The sequence below is a fragment of the Eucyclogobius newberryi genome, unplaced genomic scaffold (genome assembly GCF_026437365.1).
Source record: "Eucyclogobius newberryi isolate DKJ021-1_F unplaced genomic scaffold, fEucNew1.0.hap1 SCAF_6, whole genome shotgun sequence".
NCBI classification, from domain to species: domain Eukaryota; kingdom Metazoa; phylum Chordata; class Actinopteri; order Gobiiformes; family Gobiidae; genus Eucyclogobius; species Eucyclogobius newberryi.
In genome coordinates this window covers 17,917,958-17,935,567 of record NW_027316278.1, presented here as the reverse complement: position 1 = coordinate 17,935,567, position 17,610 = coordinate 17,917,958, and the positions used below count along the sequence as shown (strand labels likewise).

The following is a 17,610-nucleotide window of genomic DNA, read 5'->3' as shown; positions in this document are numbered from 1 at the left end:
CAAACAGACACATCTGCTGCACTTGCTTTGCTTGATGCAAACAAGTGCACACAAAGGCATAGCTGTTGCTTTTGCCTCTGTTTAATCACCAAAAATGTCATTAATCTGAGCACAGAAGAGAAGTTTATGGCAGTGCTTGTTTTTATAGTGTGAAACATTAGGAGAAAAGACAGGAGCAGCGAGAGGCAGGCAATAAAACAGTTTCCGCCCCGTGAATCAGACTCAGACCCCCACACAGGCGACTGGGCTGACCCCTGCCAGGCAATGACATAAACACTGACAGACAAAGGACCCCAGCTCTGAGCTTAAGGCTCAGGGCCAACCCAAGTCTGCAAAAAACACTGGGGAGACAAATTGATGTTGTGAGGTAGAGCTACTATATGAGTTATGACCTGATCAAAGGCACTCTTAGTGTGAAATCATCTAAACAAAGAGTCATCATCTCAGGCCTATTTGAAACTTTCTATAGAACATTCGTTTGAGGAACAGTAAAAATAATGATAGAAAAGTGATTTCCTTCTATTCAATGTTATGGAGAACAGTTAAGACCAACATAAATACAGTTGTAGCTAATAGTCCTGGTGCTGTTGTTAGATGTTTGTTTGTTTACTCATTTCAAACCTGCATGCCACAATTTGCAACACAAATCCACGACAAATACACACTACATATGTTGATAAATTGTGATAAATGTACAGCATATTCATTTTTTCACTTGTACGCTACATGATGAACATGTTTCCACCGGTTCTGAGCTATAAAACGCAAGGAAACATGGGCACAAAGCATCTACAGGCAACAGTCTTTTATTTAACACTTGCAGCACATGTGCGTAACGCAGAGTGTGCCAGATTACTTATGTCTGGAGTAAACCCATAGATTAACACGCGAGACTTTAGGGGCTGCTCTGCCCAGCTCCATGTGGGGCAGTTCCCTCTGAGTTGTTGTTTTATTTCAGTGGGAGAGAGAGGTCCAGACAAAGCGCCGTAATCACGATGGAGATCCAGCCTGTAACCATGGAAGCGTTTGTCTTCATCTTCAATGGGCCCCGGCCATTCATTTACTGATCAAGCTGAATCAATATTTAGGCATCTCATTTTTATTAGCGGCAAAGACGGGCGTGTTTGGCAGAGACCACACATAAATGAGCAGTGACCAGTCGTGTTTGATCATTGTTTGAAATAACTGGACAGTAGTGCGTGGTTACACTGTCCGTAGCCTGTATCGTGGCGCTACTTTATTTCGGTCTCATCCCTTTTGCTCTAGAGTCACATAGTTAGGCACATTAACATTGACTAAAAAAGAAAATCAATGAATAGAATTTGAACAGTGGTTTAAGCGGGACAACATCAAGCATCCCAGAAGGACCTTAAACTTTGGCATCTTTTGGCACATGAGAGAATAACGGCTTTAAAACACACACTAAATGACACTCACCTGACACCTTGCTTGGCTCTGTCCGAAGTAAATATCTATATGTCCAGTGTTGAGGAAACCATCGAAACGCGCTCCCAAAACAAGTGTCTCCAATTAACACCCAGTTAAGCAGTCTTGATGAAGCGTGCGCTGCGAACATCCGATAAAGCGCGTTTGGTTTCCCAGACGACGCGCGCAGAAATGCCAAGACAATCCCGTTACTTGTGTGCGGCTCTGTTGCGCGCAGTTGCGGTGGCCATGTGCGGACGCGTGAGGCTCTGGAGAAGGAGTACTTTACAGCTTCTTCAGCGCTCCTGCTTGTCCTCCCGGCATTGGATAATCAGACTGGACGTTTTAATCCCATTTGTCTCCCCGGAGTGGTTTAAAGGGGCAGCAGACAGCGCCACCAGCTGGAGATGAGGCGCCTGCTGCTGCTGCGCCTCGTAGTGTCCGGCAGCCTCGCGCGGGACCGATAGGGCTGGAAACTGGATATTAATCGGATCTGGGCATATCTTGTTTATCCCGAACGTACCACATGATCAAGACTCAGAGGTGGTGTTCCAAAAAATGTACTCAAGTCATAATGGTAAAGTCACTGCAAAATAATGAGAATCAGAACCAGAAAAGGTTTATTGCCATTGCTAATGAACAACAGCCACAAACATAGGAACTTGTTTTGGTGATTCGGTGCAACATAAAACATGTGGCATGCATTAAATAAAAAGAAGAATAGGATTATGTACACAACATACTAAATACTAAATAATACGTAATAGGTAATAAATAATAAATATAATACAAATAAATAAAATAAAAGATAATATTATTCATGTAGAAGCACAACGTAGTGGTCCAAGAAACTGTCTGGGCCTCACTTCATTTATTTTATTTTATACAATCTGATAATTTGAATTGATGCAAAAACACAAATGTTCAAATCATAATAACACTACAAGTAAGAGTGCTGTTACTTCAACAAAAATATTACTCAAGTAGGAGTATTGTGTCAAAATGAGTACTCAAGTGCCACACACAAGTCTATAGAAAAGTGTGAAAAGTAAACTGCCACATACATTTTTATTGCCACATTATTACCAAATTATTGCCACACATTTTTTTTGTATTTTTTATTTGTATGTTATTGTTTTCCCTCCTTCGCAGCGAAATATGTATTTGACACTTGCGGCTGCGTCACAGCATTCTGAAAAATGCACGTGAGTCAATGGTGGGCACTTATATTTTCTCCTGTAAGAGCTGAAAATACAACTTAAATGTAAAAGAGTTGATTCAGACTAATATCAAATATAAAGGTCTACATTGCTATGCGTAACCTCTGGAATTGCGTTGCCTTCTTGCGCCACCTAGTGTCCCAAACGGGTTGTTGCGCTCGTGTCATCTGGTCTACGTCATCACGCACAGTCTGTTGACGTGGCTTGAGTAGCAGCTACAGCGTTAGCCAGAAGTGGTTAGCAGCAGGTCTGCCACCGCGGAGAGGTGAGCCTGTGGATTATTCTGGGGAAAGTCATGGATATGTCTCAACTCTTCTAGCAAACGAGTGATCATATTTACAGGTGAGCTTTCTGACAGCCATGTGCGAAGAGTGTTCGACCTGGAATAATAAGAAATGATAGTAACAAGACACAAAGCATAGGTGTTTTCTTGCTAGCATTTAGTTAGCGTGCGCAGACTTTAATTTGGCTAACTCTGACTGGCAGCGCTAATTTGAATAAAGAATATAATCCAACTCCTTTTCGCTCTAACACACGGTTAGTTGTCTTTCTCTACAATATTGTCATTCGTATATTGTTGTAGCAGGCATCACTGTTTGTTGGGTAACTGCTACATGCCAAAAAGACATGATCAGCGTGAAGTAAATACTATATATTATGAAATGAATTTAGTGGATCCATAAAGGTTGTCACTAACTGTCACCAGCTGAAGAGAGACAAATCCCAGTACAACACATGTCTCTCTTATCGTTTCATTGGTAGATTTCGACCATATGGTACTTTGTGTTATCGCATTATCAGATGTTCAATTAAGTAAGACCCACAGTTCAACCAGTTTTGAGATAACAAAAGTTGCGTAAAAGAAGGACCTTGACTCTAACTTTGGATGTTCACTCAACTCCTCATACTCTTTCATATATAAGAAAACTATTCTTAATGATTATATAATTGTAGTATTGTGTTTGGTGTTAAAATACAATAAAATACATGATTCTAATGTCAGTAGACGTACTATGTTTAACTAGCCAGAGCCAAGTACAAAGCATAAAGTCTACCTCCTGAGGAGACTCAGGTCTTTTGGAGTGACAGGGCCACTCCTGAAGACCTTCTACGACTCTGTGGTGGCATCAGCTCCTGTACGGTGTGGCCTGCTGGAGCAGCAGCATCACAGAGAGGGAGAGGAAGAGGCTGGACAAAGTCATCAAGAAGTCCAGCTCCGTCCTGGGCTGTGCTCTGGACTCGGTGCAGGAGGTGGGGGACAGAAGGGTCCTGGCTAAACTCACATCTATGCTGGACCATGAGTCTCACCCTCTGCAGGACACTGTCCACTCTGGAGAGCAGCTTCAGTGAGAGACTGATCCACCCTCGCTGTGTGAAGGAGAGGTTTCCTTCCTGCTGCTGTCAGACTTTACAACAAGCACTGTTGGCCCTGAACATGTGTCACTCATCTTCATAATCATGTGCAATACGTTTTTTTCAAAATTCTTTGTCCATATAACGGGTGTAAATAAGAGCTTCACTATTGTTATTATTATTATATCATTTAAGAGGTTTTTTCTAAGAGCTTTTCTAAAAGAGTTTTTTTAAAATAAGTTATCTGTTATTCTGTTGTTATTCACTTCTGTACCTACTTTGTGTTGCAACAGTGGAATTTCCCCATTGCGGGACAAATAAAGGTTTATCTTAACTACAACAAATATGTTTATGTATTTATTTCTCTGGATGCTCACATAATTCAGGAGAAACTGTGAAAATGTGACAGACTATTTAGTTGTCACTTGAAGTCCATATGACACACTAGACTATACTAATATTTAAGATTTGATTTAAAATTTATAATTTAGCCTGTTTTTCTCCAATTGGGCAATTTTGGTGACATTTATAATGTTACTTCCTGGTTTGACATGGGCAGCAAATAGGTAGAAATAATATCACAACTGTTACTTAGCAACCAGATTGTAAAAAGGCCAACATCCATTTAAATATGACAACAGCTTTTATTGTTTTAAATGTTTGTTTAAATTGTCCTTAAGTGGTGTGAATTGCTTGCAAAGTTGTTGTTGGTGTTGTGTTACTTTTAATGGCGTTGGCAATCATCTGAAAAGGTGCATTTACCTCCACCTACTGTAGTTGTACATCTTAGACTTTTTCTTACGTGCAAAGTTTCTCAGCATTTTTGATGGAATGGTGCTTTTTGATTACATCTCAAAGGTGGAGGTATTCTGTTGTAAAACTACTTTTTCTCTCACACACGCCCACACACACTCTCACAAAGAATTAACCACGTTTTTCTTTCATAGAAAAAAATGTCCCGGAGCCAGCACTACAGCTTACAGGCAGCCACTATGGTGCACCCTTCAAACGGGGGCCATACGTACCTGTTCACAAACAGCTGCTCAGAGAACGACATGTCGGAGGAGGACGGTGAGAGCTACGAGCTGCGGCCTCGAGGTCAACAACGATTGCGTCGAAGCACTTCTCGAGAAAAGATGGATGATATCATATATCTGGTTAAAGACATTAAAGAGGGAGATACACTCAACAATATTGCTCTGCAATACCATTGCACGGTAAAGTGATATTGTTATTTGCTTTACATATGTAGTAGATAATGTTTTGTGTGTATTTCTGTATGCCCCAATATTCTGTTTTGACAAAATTATTAGCCGACACTGTTTTGACTCTGTTTCAGGTTGCTGATATTAAACGCGCCAACAACCTTTTGAAAGAACAAGACTTTTTTGCTCTTCGTTCAATTAAGATTCCAGTGAAGCGTTTTGGCATCCTTACTGAGACTCACATGGGTGCACCAGGCCCATCTTCCTCTCCTCCTGGTGCCAGGCATCAGCCCCAGACTTGTCCTTCAACTGCCCTTCCTCTGGAATCCTCAACAGATTCGTCCTCCTCCACTGACAGTGTGGAAGGATTTCTTCTCGAGAAAGATAAAGACATAGAGCGGCTGGTGAAGTCCACTAATCCTTCACAGAACAACCTCAACCAGGTCGTGTCTTCTTTGACTCTTCACCAACAGCCTCTGCTGGCAGAAGTGGAGTATAAACCAGCTAAAAGAAAGGATCCATATTATGGGGCAGACTGGGGCATGAGATGGTGGACAGCTGTGGCTATCATGTTGTTTGTTGGCATTATTACTCCTGTGTTTTATTTGCTATATTATGAGGTTCTTGTGAAAGCAGATGTAAGTCATCATGGTAATCATACTCAAACTAATCATGATATGTCACAAGGACAATCCAATATCAAAGATTCGAACATTCATGTAGATCTTAAACAAGATGCAGTGACTGGTCACAGGCCCCCTGAAAGAAATATTGTTGATAGAAATGTACCACGTCCCAAAGCAGGTGATGATGACATCAATACATAACTAGAGCTTGAGGACTTAAATACTTATAACTAGAGCTTGAGGACTTAAATACTTATAACTAGAGCTTGAGGACTTAAATACATAACTAGAGCTTGTACTGTCCGGAGGAAAACATATTTTGGCCACTTCCTGCCATTAGGATCGGTCTACTACTAGTGACTTCAATAAGTTTTCATTCTAGGGCTAAGAGTGTGGAAATGAAACATTTAGCTTTTATCCAGTACTTTCATTTACTCCAGTAGGAATTATTTTTCACATGTTAGTTTCACCTCATGACAGCTAAATCTCTAAGTCAGATTGCATTACTTTTATTTTTTAATTCTGGTTTGATGACCATTTTGTTCCTTTCATGTGTCGTACCTTTTTTGTCATTTGAAAGGTAAACTATTTCAATTTAATTTATTAGTATCTTAATTCCATCTTGCCTAATAGTCAGTATTCCAGGTATAAAATTAACATGAGTCATGTGGCCTAAAGAAAAAAAACCTTTTAACCTGAATGCATACAGTACTTTACATCTTAATGATGAGATTTCAAGTTTGCTTGTAATCCTTTATTTTTATCAATGCTCAAAGTGAATATTTTATTAAATAAATGTTGAGAGTTTGTGCCTTTTATGAAGACTAAATAAATACTTTATTTCATTTACAGCATTTGCACTCTCACACACAAGGAAAATATACTGAAGAACAAATTAGTTCATTTGGAGCTCCATAGATTTGGGAATCACACTTTTACTCTGACTGTAAATTATTAATTTATCCCGGTGATTTTTTGTGTTGACATGGCAATCGGAAAACATTTTGAATGTGGCTTACAGCAGAATGTAAAGTATGATTATTTCTTCCTGGATAAACCGATAAATCTGAAATGAAAATATGAGAACTAGAAAGTCTCAATAAGTTGCTTCACCGTCCATGTTTTCGTCGCTATCTGCAGCAAAGTCCTCTCCGTTGTCAAAATAGCTTTCACAGTAATCATTATCCTATGAAAGAAAATACAGTTACCTTTTATAAAAATGTCCATAATGAAAAATGTGAATCTAATTTAAACCTCTTCAATGTCCTCTTCATCTAATCCCTCCTCTTCAATTTCCTCCTCTTCATTTTCTTTCTTCTTTTCTTTTTCGTCATCAGAATTTTCTGTAGTCCCATCATCCTTCTTTGCCAGTTCCTGGGTAGAACAAAATGGCTTTCAGTACTTTTATATTGTGCAATTATATACTGGCTTGTATTTAGTGTGTCTTACATCTAATTTACTGAGCACTGCCTCCGAGTCTTTTTGTGAAATTTTGACAACTTTTTTCTTTGCACCTGTAAAACAGATATTATACTGTATTTGGGTTAACTTAGTATTTTCTTAGTGGTCAAATTTGAAAATACATGTCTTTGGATGAGTTTTCTTCTTTTGGGGCATCAATTCTTTTGGAAATAGATTCCACTCTGAAATGCAAAACATATTTATTCACACTTTTCTTAATAATCTGTTTTTTGTTTCGTTTTTTCCCCTTCATTTAATTGTGTTCCCTTTTGTTTTGAACTTATACCAGGAGTCCATTCATCATCTTCCACTTTTATTTTCTTGAGGTAGCGCTCTGTGTATCTCTCCACGTCTGTTTAAAGAGATAAAAACACATTTGAACACATTTGAGACACGCGTTAAAGACCACACAGTGGATTTTCCCTCACCTGCCTTATTTTTCAGAGGCTTGATGTTGTGTGGTCGTCGCTGCATTATTCCTCTCATTTCCTGTTTTAATGCCAGCATATAGTTGTCCTCCTCTTCACCCTTCAGTGGTACAGGTTTAAAGTCTGTGTGCTGGATAACACACAAGGGGATGAAATCCTGGGAACTTAAGTCCTGGGTTTTGTGTGGACTGTCCACTGGGCCATTATCAAAATAAGGTGGTTTTCAGTCTTAAAAACTCAAAAAACAAAAAAACAAAATGTTTACATAAATTTTGCATAATACATACATATATACATGCCATTGGTGTTACAACTGTTCAGACAACGCAAGCACTGGAAAAACTAAAATAAAATGTTTTTCATATTTGGAAATATTATATTATTATGCAAATAATTTTGTTGTGCAAAATGGAATTTAGTTTTGCGTTAATATTTTTATTAACACCAATGACAATAGATGTGACACTGATGACAAATGTGTAACGCCATGACTTTACATTCATGCATACACTTATATTTATTTATTATGGGGCTGTGACAATGACAAATCTCTACAGAAAAATTATACTTTTTCCTAAATATTTTCTTTTTCATCTCAAAGGTAACCTTCTGTATCATTGTAAGATTGTATAATTTCCCCACTGATCCCATTTCTTTTAGGAAACATACTTTATACTGCTGTAAAAGAGCATAATACCAATGATATTTGAAATTGGCCGATGGTAAAATTGAAGTTAGTTTTTTGGCTCTTACTAATCAAAAGGCACTCAACAATAACTTTTAACAATTATTTAAATTAAGGCCCAGTTACTGGGATAGGCTCCAGTGGCCCCTAACGGGAACAATCGGGCAAAAAAAAAAAAAATTAATAATCAGTTTTCATTTTAATCTTGCACATTATTTAGCTCAGGTACTAATTTTAAGTGTTTTCTTTAAACACAAGGATTTTTCTATATGTTCACCCAAAGGGCAAGAAATAGGGGTTTTAGCCTTAGCATACTTAAAAAATTAAAAGTAATGAAAAATAATAATACTAATATATAAACATAAATCTAGATTCAACATCAATATACAAATATGTGCTGAATTAAGTTGTTTTGTCTCATTTTAGTGAGTTTCATTTTTGTTGTAATTATATTTTTATTACAGGGCTGGAAAGTGGGGGACAAGTCTGTCACTTTATTTTGAGAATGACCCAACTAGTAACTCCTCATGTACTCCATCTTTGTACTCCATCTCCCTTGTTATGTGAGTAGCTCCTGTATGTTCTATCCTCTGGATGTATTGTTGGAGTGGGGATATATAATACTGCTACTTACTGGAAACAGTGGACTGGGCCCCACCCTGGCCTCTGGCATGCTGCCTCTGCTGATGCCCAGAGCCTCGATGTTGAAGGTGAAGGCAGCCACTCCACGGCCTTTGCCTGCCATGGCTGCAAAGCAGAGACACAAGCTGCATCAGCACCAACACCACAACACCAGCTCATACACAAGAGTTACGTCAGGAAATTGCACTGAACACACTACTCACTCAGTGGAGTGCTCGGATCAGAGCCTAGGAATCCTAGTTAGAAATGTCAATTCTGCTGTAAACTTTAGGTCAATTTGTTTGTATCGCAAACTACTGGCGTCTATTTTTATATTTATAACCACGTCTGTAAATATACTCTTAAACCTTGCTTATCAGTCACACATGGCAGTCCAGCAGCACTTTTCCTCACGCTCGTGGCTTGTGCTCGCTCGCTCCGCCCATCGCTTAAACTGGACAAAACTGCAGCCAATGGCAGTGGTTTTGAGTTCATCGTCATTTGTTCAGGTCCAATGAGCGCACTCTCCTCCCATAAGGGCGTGTCTGCGGCCATCATCACTCACCCTCAATGAGCTGCAGCAGCGTTAGCAGTGAGGCTAGCAGCGGCTGTGGAACACCTGACTGCTAAACCCTTCTGCTGCAGCCCCTCGACAGGTGCAGGAACTGGGATGTCTGCGGCCGACTGGTACGCGCACAAATCGCTCGGGGACGGACTCTTCTGGATCCAGGAGCGGTTTTATCAGTCTGACAACAGGGCCAACATCTGGCTGCTGCGGGGGACACACCAGGACGTGGTAATCGACACCGGCCTGGGCTTGAGGAGCCTACCTGAATACATCGACGTCAAAGGGCTCCTGGGCAAGGATCCGCAGCGAAAGAACCCGCTGCTGGCCATTGCCACCCACGCCCACTTCGACCATTCCGGGGGCCTGCATCAGTTCCAACAGGTGGGCGTCCACAGCGCAGAGGTGGAGGCTTTGGCAAACGGGGACAATTTTGAGACGGTCACCTGGCTCAGCGACAGAGAGATCGCAGAAGCCCCGTGTCCGGGATGGAGAGCGAGGAACTACAAAGTCAAGGCCGTGCAGCCGACCCATATACTGCAAGAAGGTACGTCACACTTTTAGCGTTTTTATTTCGACTGAGCTCTCCATCTGCTCTTACTGCACTAGTTGTAGGGATGGATCATCTGTCTGGGGCTTTTTTTGGTGTCAGGAAGTCTATGTAAGGCTCTTTAGGTTTTTTTTCTAAACCAATACTGTTTTGGCAAAGATAAGCATTTAGACATTCTCCTCACTTCCATAATAAGGGATTTTTAACAGGACTGACAGCTACTGCAATTTGTAAACATTCAAAGTAAAGCTGTATAATAGGCCACATACCTAACTCCAGTACAAACATGATCATTTACAGTAAGTATCTATTTCCTTGCCATAGCATAGATGCCATAGATGTTTGTCAAAGCCTTTTTGACAACACGTTGTATTGGCAGAAAACTCACCATCAGCAGATGTCAGATGGTGAGTTTTTGTTTTGTATATTTTGCTTTCTTCCTAGGTGATGTAATTAATCTGGGGGACAGACAGTTGACAGTGTTGCACATGCCTGGTCACTCTCGAGGCAGCATTTGCCTTCATGACAGAGAGAACAAACTGCTCTTCAGTGGAGATGTAGCGTATGATGGTGCCATGATTGACTGGCTGCCCTACAGTCACGTTAGTGACTATGTCAGTAGTTGTGAACGCCTTGTGGGTCTTGTGGACAGTGAACAGGTAACAAAGAGAAGATTACATACATTTCAGATATGATGGTTTCATTGAAGTATTTAATGTGTGTTCTTAATTTTCTAGGTTGATCAAGTACTTCCTGGACACTATAATGCATTTGGGGCAAAGCGTCTCCATCGGATTGCAACCGGATACATCAGCAGAGCAGAAACCTGTCCTGCCAAGTTCTCCACATTTGCTTGGAGAACGCTTGCTGGTGTAGCTCTGCGAGCTTTCAACCCACGTAGTGCCTGCTAATAAGATGCCACACCTTATAAGGAGCACAACTGCACAAAAACAAATGTGAATGGACAGTTTAAGGTCAAATGGAACAAATAATTTGGGTTTAATCAATGTAATATTATTCACTTATTTAACCCAGCACAACTTGTAAGATTGCCAAACTTAAATGACAGCGAACATGAAGCATACTCTTCAATATATATGTATTTATTAATGTTATTCTGTAAATATTATTTTTTGTTATGTATTCGATATTCAGTTTTATATTTGAAATGCTGAAGCTATACGAGCACACTAATATTATTGTACACTGCACTGCAAACAAAAAGCAGGACGCATTGGAATTTCCTTTTACACATTTGAGTATGAGTGGCCATAATTCTTGTCTATGCATATCACAGAGAATGCAGTGTCAACTACCTCCTTTGTTTGTAACAGTGCTGTCTACTAAGAATAACTCCAAGGATCTCAGCATGGGCAATAAAGCCTCTCTTCTAACTTGATTTCACAACTCTTTCTTGCCCGTCATTAGATTTGAAGTTGTTTTTTAGGTGACATGCTAAGTGAGTTAGAATGCCAAAGGAAAGAGCCAGTATTACATGCTTCAATTGATGGACATGTCTCTTTAGTAGTTTGTTAAATGCATAACACATTTATTTAAATTGATTTACATTTTCTTATTTCATACAGGAATAGATCGTGCAGAATAGAAAACCTGCCAACATGGAAGCCCCTTTGAAACCTCCTCTGCAAATCACATCTTCACTACATGTACAATCAAAATATAAAGAGAAAGTTTATTTGTTAGTATATAAAATTAATTTACATTTTACAGTAAATGCTGCATGGAAACAATGTAACACTTGGAACAGAAAATGTATGTTTGTCGGATTTAAAGGACAATGGAAATAACTTAATTAAATAAGAAATACATATCTATTATCTAATATAGATGTAGTGTTGCCATGTTGATTAAATATACTTTATAGATTTTCTTTCTACATAGAGGTATCGCATTGCAGGAAATAGAAGTTATTTTTTTATACAGAGAAATGACTCCCAAACATTGGTAAGAACAAAATCCAGTAATGACTAGTACAGTAAGTATGTGGACATTCAATGCTTTCTCCGCACACTTTGTTGAAATGATCCCTCAGACTGAAGTTTGGCATTTAGACAAACATCCAATCATGCTTAAATAAAGGCTTCGGTGTTGAATCTTGGGAGGAAAATACACTGAAGCAGTTCTCACAGTATAGGCAATACAAATTATGTGACAACACACTCATACTACATGTTCATCTGGGCACATGCTAATTTATTTCCTAACAACACTGCAAACGTTTATATCATACATAAAAGCTGCTAGTGCAATATTAATTAGAACCTTTAGGTCAGTATAGCCGACACAAATGTAACAAAAGATATGTTTTCCAGTTAGAGAGAGCTTGATATTAGACTGAACTGTCTTTCCCAAAAGAGAAAAAAAAGAAAATCCTCTGTACCATATTTTGATTTGCGGTACATCTCCATAACTTTACAACCCAATAAAGTGCAGAGCAACCAAGGCGATTGTCATTTATTTTATGTGTTCGAAGACGTTTCCATTTGGGGCTCTTCTATGAAGCAAGACAGAAGCAGTTTGTGCTCAGAGCGGTGCTTAAGTCTTAGCAGACTGCCTGAGGTTTCACATATGTTGAGCCAGGTGTATTACAGTTTAAGATTATATTCGCCCCAGTGTATGAAAGGCTCACACCTGGCTTTGGAGCCAATTACGAGGATCAAGTCTGGCTCGTAAGTTCCTGAGACTGCGGCGAGCTGGGGAGGGCCTTGAAAAGGGGACTCCTTCGGATAGCTCCAGGCTGTGGCTGCCCTCACTGTTACTGGAGCTGTTACTGGAAGTGGAGCTAGAGCAGGAGAGAGTGGTCTGTGTGCTGCACAGGGACAGAGGGGGTCGAGATGTCTGAAGAGGATTCATTATAGAAGAGGCAGGAGTCTGACAGGAGCACTGAAAAGTCCCGTAGCCCCGGCCTCTGAGGGTGCTGAGCTTTGCATCTAGAGACAAAGTGCGTGGCCTAAGACGGGATGGGGAAGATGTCAGCAGAGAGAAGTTTGAGTCAGGCCAGGCGTGTTGGTGAGAGCAGGGACTTATACTGCAGTGGCTGTCACTGTCTGAAGTCAGACTTGCGTCAGATGATAACAGACCCAGCTGTGGGTGCCTCTGCGGGCTAATGGTGCTTTGGGGAGGGCGATGAGGGGAGTAAGGGCTGTGAGTCAACAGGCGAGGATCACAGGGACGAGGGCGACCAGCGCTTTTTGGGATGTTTTCCTCAAACAAAGTCGTCCATGTGGGAGATGTGCCCAGCTGACTGCGGAGCTCCAGCTCCTGCATCCTCTGGGCCAGTATGTCTGACACTGTGGTGCGGAGGTCATCAGACGACTCAATAACTGCAAAATATAGATCATTTTGGTATTGATGGATGGTTGATGCAAAATCAAAATGTAGTATACTTTAAAGTTATAATGAAAATGATTTGCACAGAGTTCTATTAGCAGTATGCATAAAACAACAGTTTTAGTTACATTTACAGTCATGTATTCATGTGAGACCAGTCCCAGTCCTGTTACTTCACCTGTCGTTGTAATAGGATGAGAGCAAAGCACGAATCTCAGCAGACACAGCATTATCCTGCAGTAGCAGGCCCTCACAGGAGGGCGCAGCAAGAGGCGCTGCCAGGTTAGGGTAAGGACGAAGGATGCAAAAGAGTTTCAAAACAATTTGTTTTTAGTGAAGAAAAAAATTAAAAAATGTTGAAGAAATGATCAAAGAACAAGGGAGGCAAGGTTCACACAAAGGAACATGGGAAAGAAAAGGACAAGAAAAGATAGAGAATCAGTGATTGATTTCATCTGAAGCATATAATGTAGTAGAACGTGCAAAGATGCTTTTAGACATTAGGAATTATTTAAGTTGCATCACATGCATTGTGAGGAGTGGATGAAACTGTTTCTAAGGAGGAACATACCCATTTCATGATAAAGTGAACCTTGTTTCGGTGAAACCAGTGCCGGCTTTCGTGGCGATGGAAGTTCGATTTTCATTAGGTCATCACAACACTGTTTCCATTGACCTGGAACAGTTTTAAGGACACAGTTATCTTCCTGGTAACATCAAATCAGAAACATGATTAGGAATAGTAGTATATGAACTCACTCATATCATAGAAATGTTGCCAGAAAGCCTCCATCCAGCGGTGTGTGTCATCTCGACTGTCTGTTGTCACGGTGTGAGTGACCTCATCTCCTCCATACTGATTACTGATGCAAATATTCTGACCTTTACTGTTAGGGTCTTTCTCTGATGCACGTATTCTGGTTTCCTAAAACATATAAAACCAACAAGATTAGCATTATACAGCAAATTAAAGCAATTAATTATGTGTTGCAAAAAGGGATTTATTGTAACTTTAGGTACGAAAAATCTTTATAATTACTGTTCTTTTACCTTTTTATGAAATGAAGGCGTTATTGTATTAAATGTCACAACACCCATGTAATTTTGTTCATAGTCACAAGATGGCAGTGTGGCAGCATCATTTAAAAAAAAAAAATAATAATAATATATATATATATATATATATATATTTTAATACATATATATATATATATATATATATATATATATATATATATGTATATATAAAATCTCACACTATTGTTTTGCACATATAACCAAAATACACATTAAAAAAAGTTTTTTTCTTACCTTGTTGATACCAATGGTGAACACGGGTTCAACATTTGCCTCAACATCTTCCTGCCCATGATAGCAGGAAAGGCTTGTTCCTTTGAGTTCTGCATGGACTTTGGTCCAACTCTGGGCCTCTCCTCCTAATTGCTAGAAAATAATAATATAAAGGGAGGCTCTTAATCATTGCAGACATTAATGTTTTTTTAATACTTGATGATTGATTTACCTTTACTTTTAAAGATCCACTCATCATTTGTTTAGTCATACAGTGAGGCTGAGCAGCAAGGCGACAACACATGCTACCATAGAGAGGCAGCCAGTATGAGCACTCCTCTACACAGAAAAGAATAAAAACACTATTCATAAAATGTCATATTCCCAGGTAGACTTCATACTGCAAGCAGCCCAGTTTAAATGTGCCTTTAACACTCATTTGTCTAACAAAAGGAGAGAGTGGGCCGTAATAGACGGGCAGCTGCAGGGACTGCCAGGAGGTGGAGCAATGAAACTTTACAGCAGCCTAAAGAGCCAATGAATAAAACACTAGGGGCCTGTCTGTGTGAGGGTCTGGGCCCTTGTTAGCCCACATTATTACAGCTGTACACAGCAGCCACTTCAACTCCACTGCCTTTATTACTATGACCTTGACAATGGCTGTCTGTCAGCAACATGAATCAACAGTAAAAAGGAAGGAAGCCTGGGGAATGTGAGGTATTCAATCTAATTATTCAGTGAAACACAGTGAAGGGCAAAAACAGGCAGATGGTAAAACAAAGTCAGCTTTTCTTACCGTTGCCTGAGATGGTGAGGTCATGTGTCCGAAAGTTGTCCTGGACGTGAGACAGTTTCAGTGTAGTATGAGCAAGAAGATGGTACTTTGGGCCACTAAAACACAATGTACTTGTGAGAGAGCTGACAAACGGCAAATAATAGAAAAAGCAAATATTTAACTCACGGTACAGTTGGGACCGGCAGCAGCAGAGGAGACGCTCCTCCATTGCTGATGGGACTACATGATCCAGGCTCCATCGCCGCTCGAAGCTTCTTGCCGGTAGATCTCCCCAGAGAGGAGCTCAGTTTACTGGCCAGTTTTCTCGGTGTATTTCCCGCTGAATAATCATCTTCTGAGCAACAGCTATAAAGCTCCACGCGGAGCTCAAATCCAGGGCTGGCCTCGTTACTTCAAAAGGACAACAGAAGATAAAACAAAGCACAGCTGCCAGTGTCAGGTTTGTAAGGCACAATGATGTTGAGGCTATTGTGTCAAAACTTACAATGCAATTGTGTTGTCGAAGCAGATATCCGTGAGTGTTCGGTCAACTATGACCATGTCTGTGTCAAAGATCTCTCCACCCAGCTGCAGCAGGCAGAACACAGCACAGCGGTGGAGCTCTGCAAAGGAAGTCACCCAATGTGAGGGGGAAATGTCTTATTTAAATTCAACACAGAACACACTTTCAATAAAATACATAGAGGCCCATTTTATAGTTGTCATTACAGTATTGACCACAACCACCTGTATTGTCTATTGTGAGTGGAACACAATCACCCAGTTAAAGGTAGTCCTCCTGACCAAGACAAGCAACATCTGCAGATGGGTTTGGTCCCAGCAGCATTGAAGGATTATGTCAAATACGGAGAACTTAGTTATCAAGAGTCTTCTACTAGTGTTTTAATTGTGTTAATGTGAGGTTAACCCACAATTACACTTGCAAGATAAATGAACAAATTTGAAATAGCCACAACTACCAAAGACAAAGCATCTGTGTTAGAAATATTTTCCTCAAACAAACTTGGTATCTCACCGCCTTTGTTCTTGAAGTACTCTGTGTCTTTCCACATCAGTGGGATACGAAGATCTAGAACAGCAGCAGAGAGAATTACACAATCAATTATGTTATTACTGATGACATTTATATCTGTCAATAAAATGCTTTATCATTAATTGTTATAAAGTAGTAATGGCCTGCTGATGTTTTATTAAATCAATATAACAAATACAGTAGTATTTGAAATAATACATGCAATTTCCATTCATTTTATTAAATTAACTGTTTGGAAAAAGTGACATCTTAAGCTGCAATGATGCAAATTGATTTGAACTGATGAATTAGCACTGCCCAGGCTAGGCCTTGGATCAATCCGTAAATTGAACTCAAATCATCTAGTACATAATTTCTATATAAAGCCATTGATATAATTATTTCTCACCTGAGATGGCCACTTTTCCTTTACATGGTTGCCGGTCGTCCAATGGCCCTGCGTCTGACGACCTGCGTGTGACCTTCTGCATGACCTGGGCCTCCTTCATCCTCTGCAGCTCTGACATATAAGCCATGATGCGAGTGCTACATGTTTGCAGGCTCTTTGCTGCTTCCAAAGCCTGGTCCCTCTGAGAACAAGCAGCCAGCAGCTTACAGGCCCCATCCCGCATCCGGATCTCATGGTCGATTTTTTTCTGTAGGTCACTGTCCTACAAGAGAAAAAAACAAAACAATATATTAAAAATGTTTCCCCATGACTGACCTTATGGACATGTATTTTAAACCACTCAATTGCTAATATGATCTATTACAATGCTTCCACAATATAAATGTAAAAGGACGGATGCCTAGTATAGAGGTCCATCTCTCTAGGAATAAGGAGACAGACTAACTGATCCCAGAGCCCTTGCATTGTCAGCAGAAGAGAAATGCAGGGTTGAAAAACAGATAAAACAGCAGAGTGTCAAGAAAAGGAGAAGATTAAGACAGGACTGTGAGTAACTCTCTCTCTATATATTTATTAAAAAAAACTCCCACTGTGAAAACTGTACAGAACTGGG

The 17,610-nt window shown here is 40.0% G+C and overlaps 4 protein-coding genes across 7 annotated transcripts in view; 2 read left to right on the top strand and 2 right to left on the bottom strand.

The window, feature by feature from the left end:
• The first annotated feature begins 2,849 nt into the window (after positions 1-2,849).
• lysmd3 (LysM, putative peptidoglycan-binding, domain containing 3) lies at positions 2,850-6,068 on the top strand. The gene is made up of 3 exons (XM_072433639.1): positions 2,850-2,987; positions 4,946-5,215; positions 5,338-6,068. The coding sequence occupies exons 2-3, from the start codon at positions 4,952-4,954 to the stop codon at positions 6,028-6,030; spliced, it is 957 nt and encodes a 318-aa protein (XP_072289740.1). The 5' UTR covers positions 2,850-2,987; positions 4,946-4,951; the 3' UTR covers positions 6,031-6,068.
• An 817-nt stretch (positions 6,069-6,885) lies between these two features.
• polr3g (polymerase (RNA) III (DNA directed) polypeptide G) lies at positions 6,886-9,285 on the bottom strand. The gene is made up of 8 exons (XM_072433157.1): positions 9,249-9,285; positions 9,038-9,150; positions 7,719-7,848; positions 7,577-7,642; positions 7,413-7,472; positions 7,279-7,343; positions 7,084-7,203; positions 6,886-7,015 (listed from the first exon to the last, which is right to left on the bottom strand). The coding sequence occupies exons 2-8, from the start codon at positions 9,146-9,148 to the stop codon at positions 6,926-6,928; spliced, it is 642 nt and encodes a 213-aa protein (XP_072289258.1). The 5' UTR covers positions 9,149-9,150; positions 9,249-9,285; the 3' UTR covers positions 6,886-6,925.
• A 295-nt stretch (positions 9,286-9,580) lies between these two features.
• Positions 9,581-11,538, top strand: mblac2 (metallo-beta-lactamase domain containing 2). Its single transcript, XM_072434182.1, has 3 exons — positions 9,581-10,136; positions 10,584-10,798; positions 10,877-11,538. Exons 1-3 carry the CDS (start codon positions 9,695-9,697, stop codon positions 11,048-11,050), a joined length of 831 nt encoding a protein of 276 aa, XP_072290283.1. The 5' UTR covers positions 9,581-9,694; the 3' UTR covers positions 11,051-11,538.
• Positions 11,539-11,657: 119 nt separating this feature from the next.
• rtkna (rhotekin a) overlaps positions 11,658-17,610 on the bottom strand; it is a 38,680-nt gene continuing 32,727 nt past the window's right edge. For 3 of the 4 annotated variants that reach the window (XM_072434178.1, XM_072434179.1, XM_072434180.1), the window contains exons 2-11: positions 16,998-17,259; positions 16,592-16,645; positions 16,061-16,178; positions 15,742-15,966; positions 15,577-15,671; positions 15,013-15,119; positions 14,802-14,933; positions 14,250-14,415; positions 14,062-14,166; positions 11,658-13,483 (exon numbers count right to left, since the gene is read on the bottom strand). In XM_072434178.1, coding sequence (XP_072290279.1) covers positions 12,786-13,483; positions 14,062-14,166; positions 14,250-14,415; positions 14,802-14,933; positions 15,013-15,119; positions 15,577-15,671; positions 15,742-15,966; positions 16,061-16,178; positions 16,592-16,645; positions 16,998-17,259 — 1,962 coding nt within the window. In that variant the 3' untranslated portion in view covers positions 11,658-12,785. Of the gene's footprint in view, positions 13,484-13,668; positions 13,766-14,061; positions 14,167-14,249; positions 14,416-14,801; positions 14,934-15,012; positions 15,120-15,576; positions 15,672-15,741; positions 15,967-16,060; positions 16,179-16,591; positions 16,646-16,997; positions 17,260-17,610 lie in introns of all 4 variants that reach the window. The other variant, XM_072434181.1, reaches the window with a different exon arrangement.

Bases quoted from the DNA above. Each gene is read 5' to 3' on its own strand.
- lysmd3 (XM_072433639.1), top strand. From the start codon at position 4,952: ATGTCCCGGAGCCAGCACTACAGCTTACAGGCAGCCACTATGGTGCAC. The intron at 5,216-5,337 runs GTAAAGTGATAT...ACTCTGTTTCAG, and splicing joins CTCTGCAATACCATTGCACG to GTTGCTGATATTAAACGCGC.
- polr3g (XM_072433157.1), bottom strand. From the start codon at position 9,148: ATGGCAGGCAAAGGCCGTGGAGTGGCTGCCTTCACCTTCAACATCGAG. The intron at 7,849-9,037 runs GTAAGTAGCAGT...TGTGTTATCCAG, and splicing joins GGCCCAGTCCACTGTTTCCA to CACACAGACTTTAAACCTGT. The intron at 7,016-7,083 runs GTTTAAATTAGA...TTTCTTTCATAG, and splicing joins ATGAAGAGGACATTGAAGAG to GATAATGATTACTGTGAAAG.
- mblac2 (XM_072434182.1), top strand. From the start codon at position 9,695: ATGTCTGCGGCCGACTGGTACGCGCACAAATCGCTCGGGGACGGACTC. The intron at 10,137-10,583 runs GTACGTCACACT...CTTTCTTCCTAG, and splicing joins GACCCATATACTGCAAGAAG to GTGATGTAATTAATCTGGGG. The intron at 10,799-10,876 runs GTAACAAAGAGA...TTAATTTTCTAG, and splicing joins GTCTTGTGGACAGTGAACAG to GTTGATCAAGTACTTCCTGG.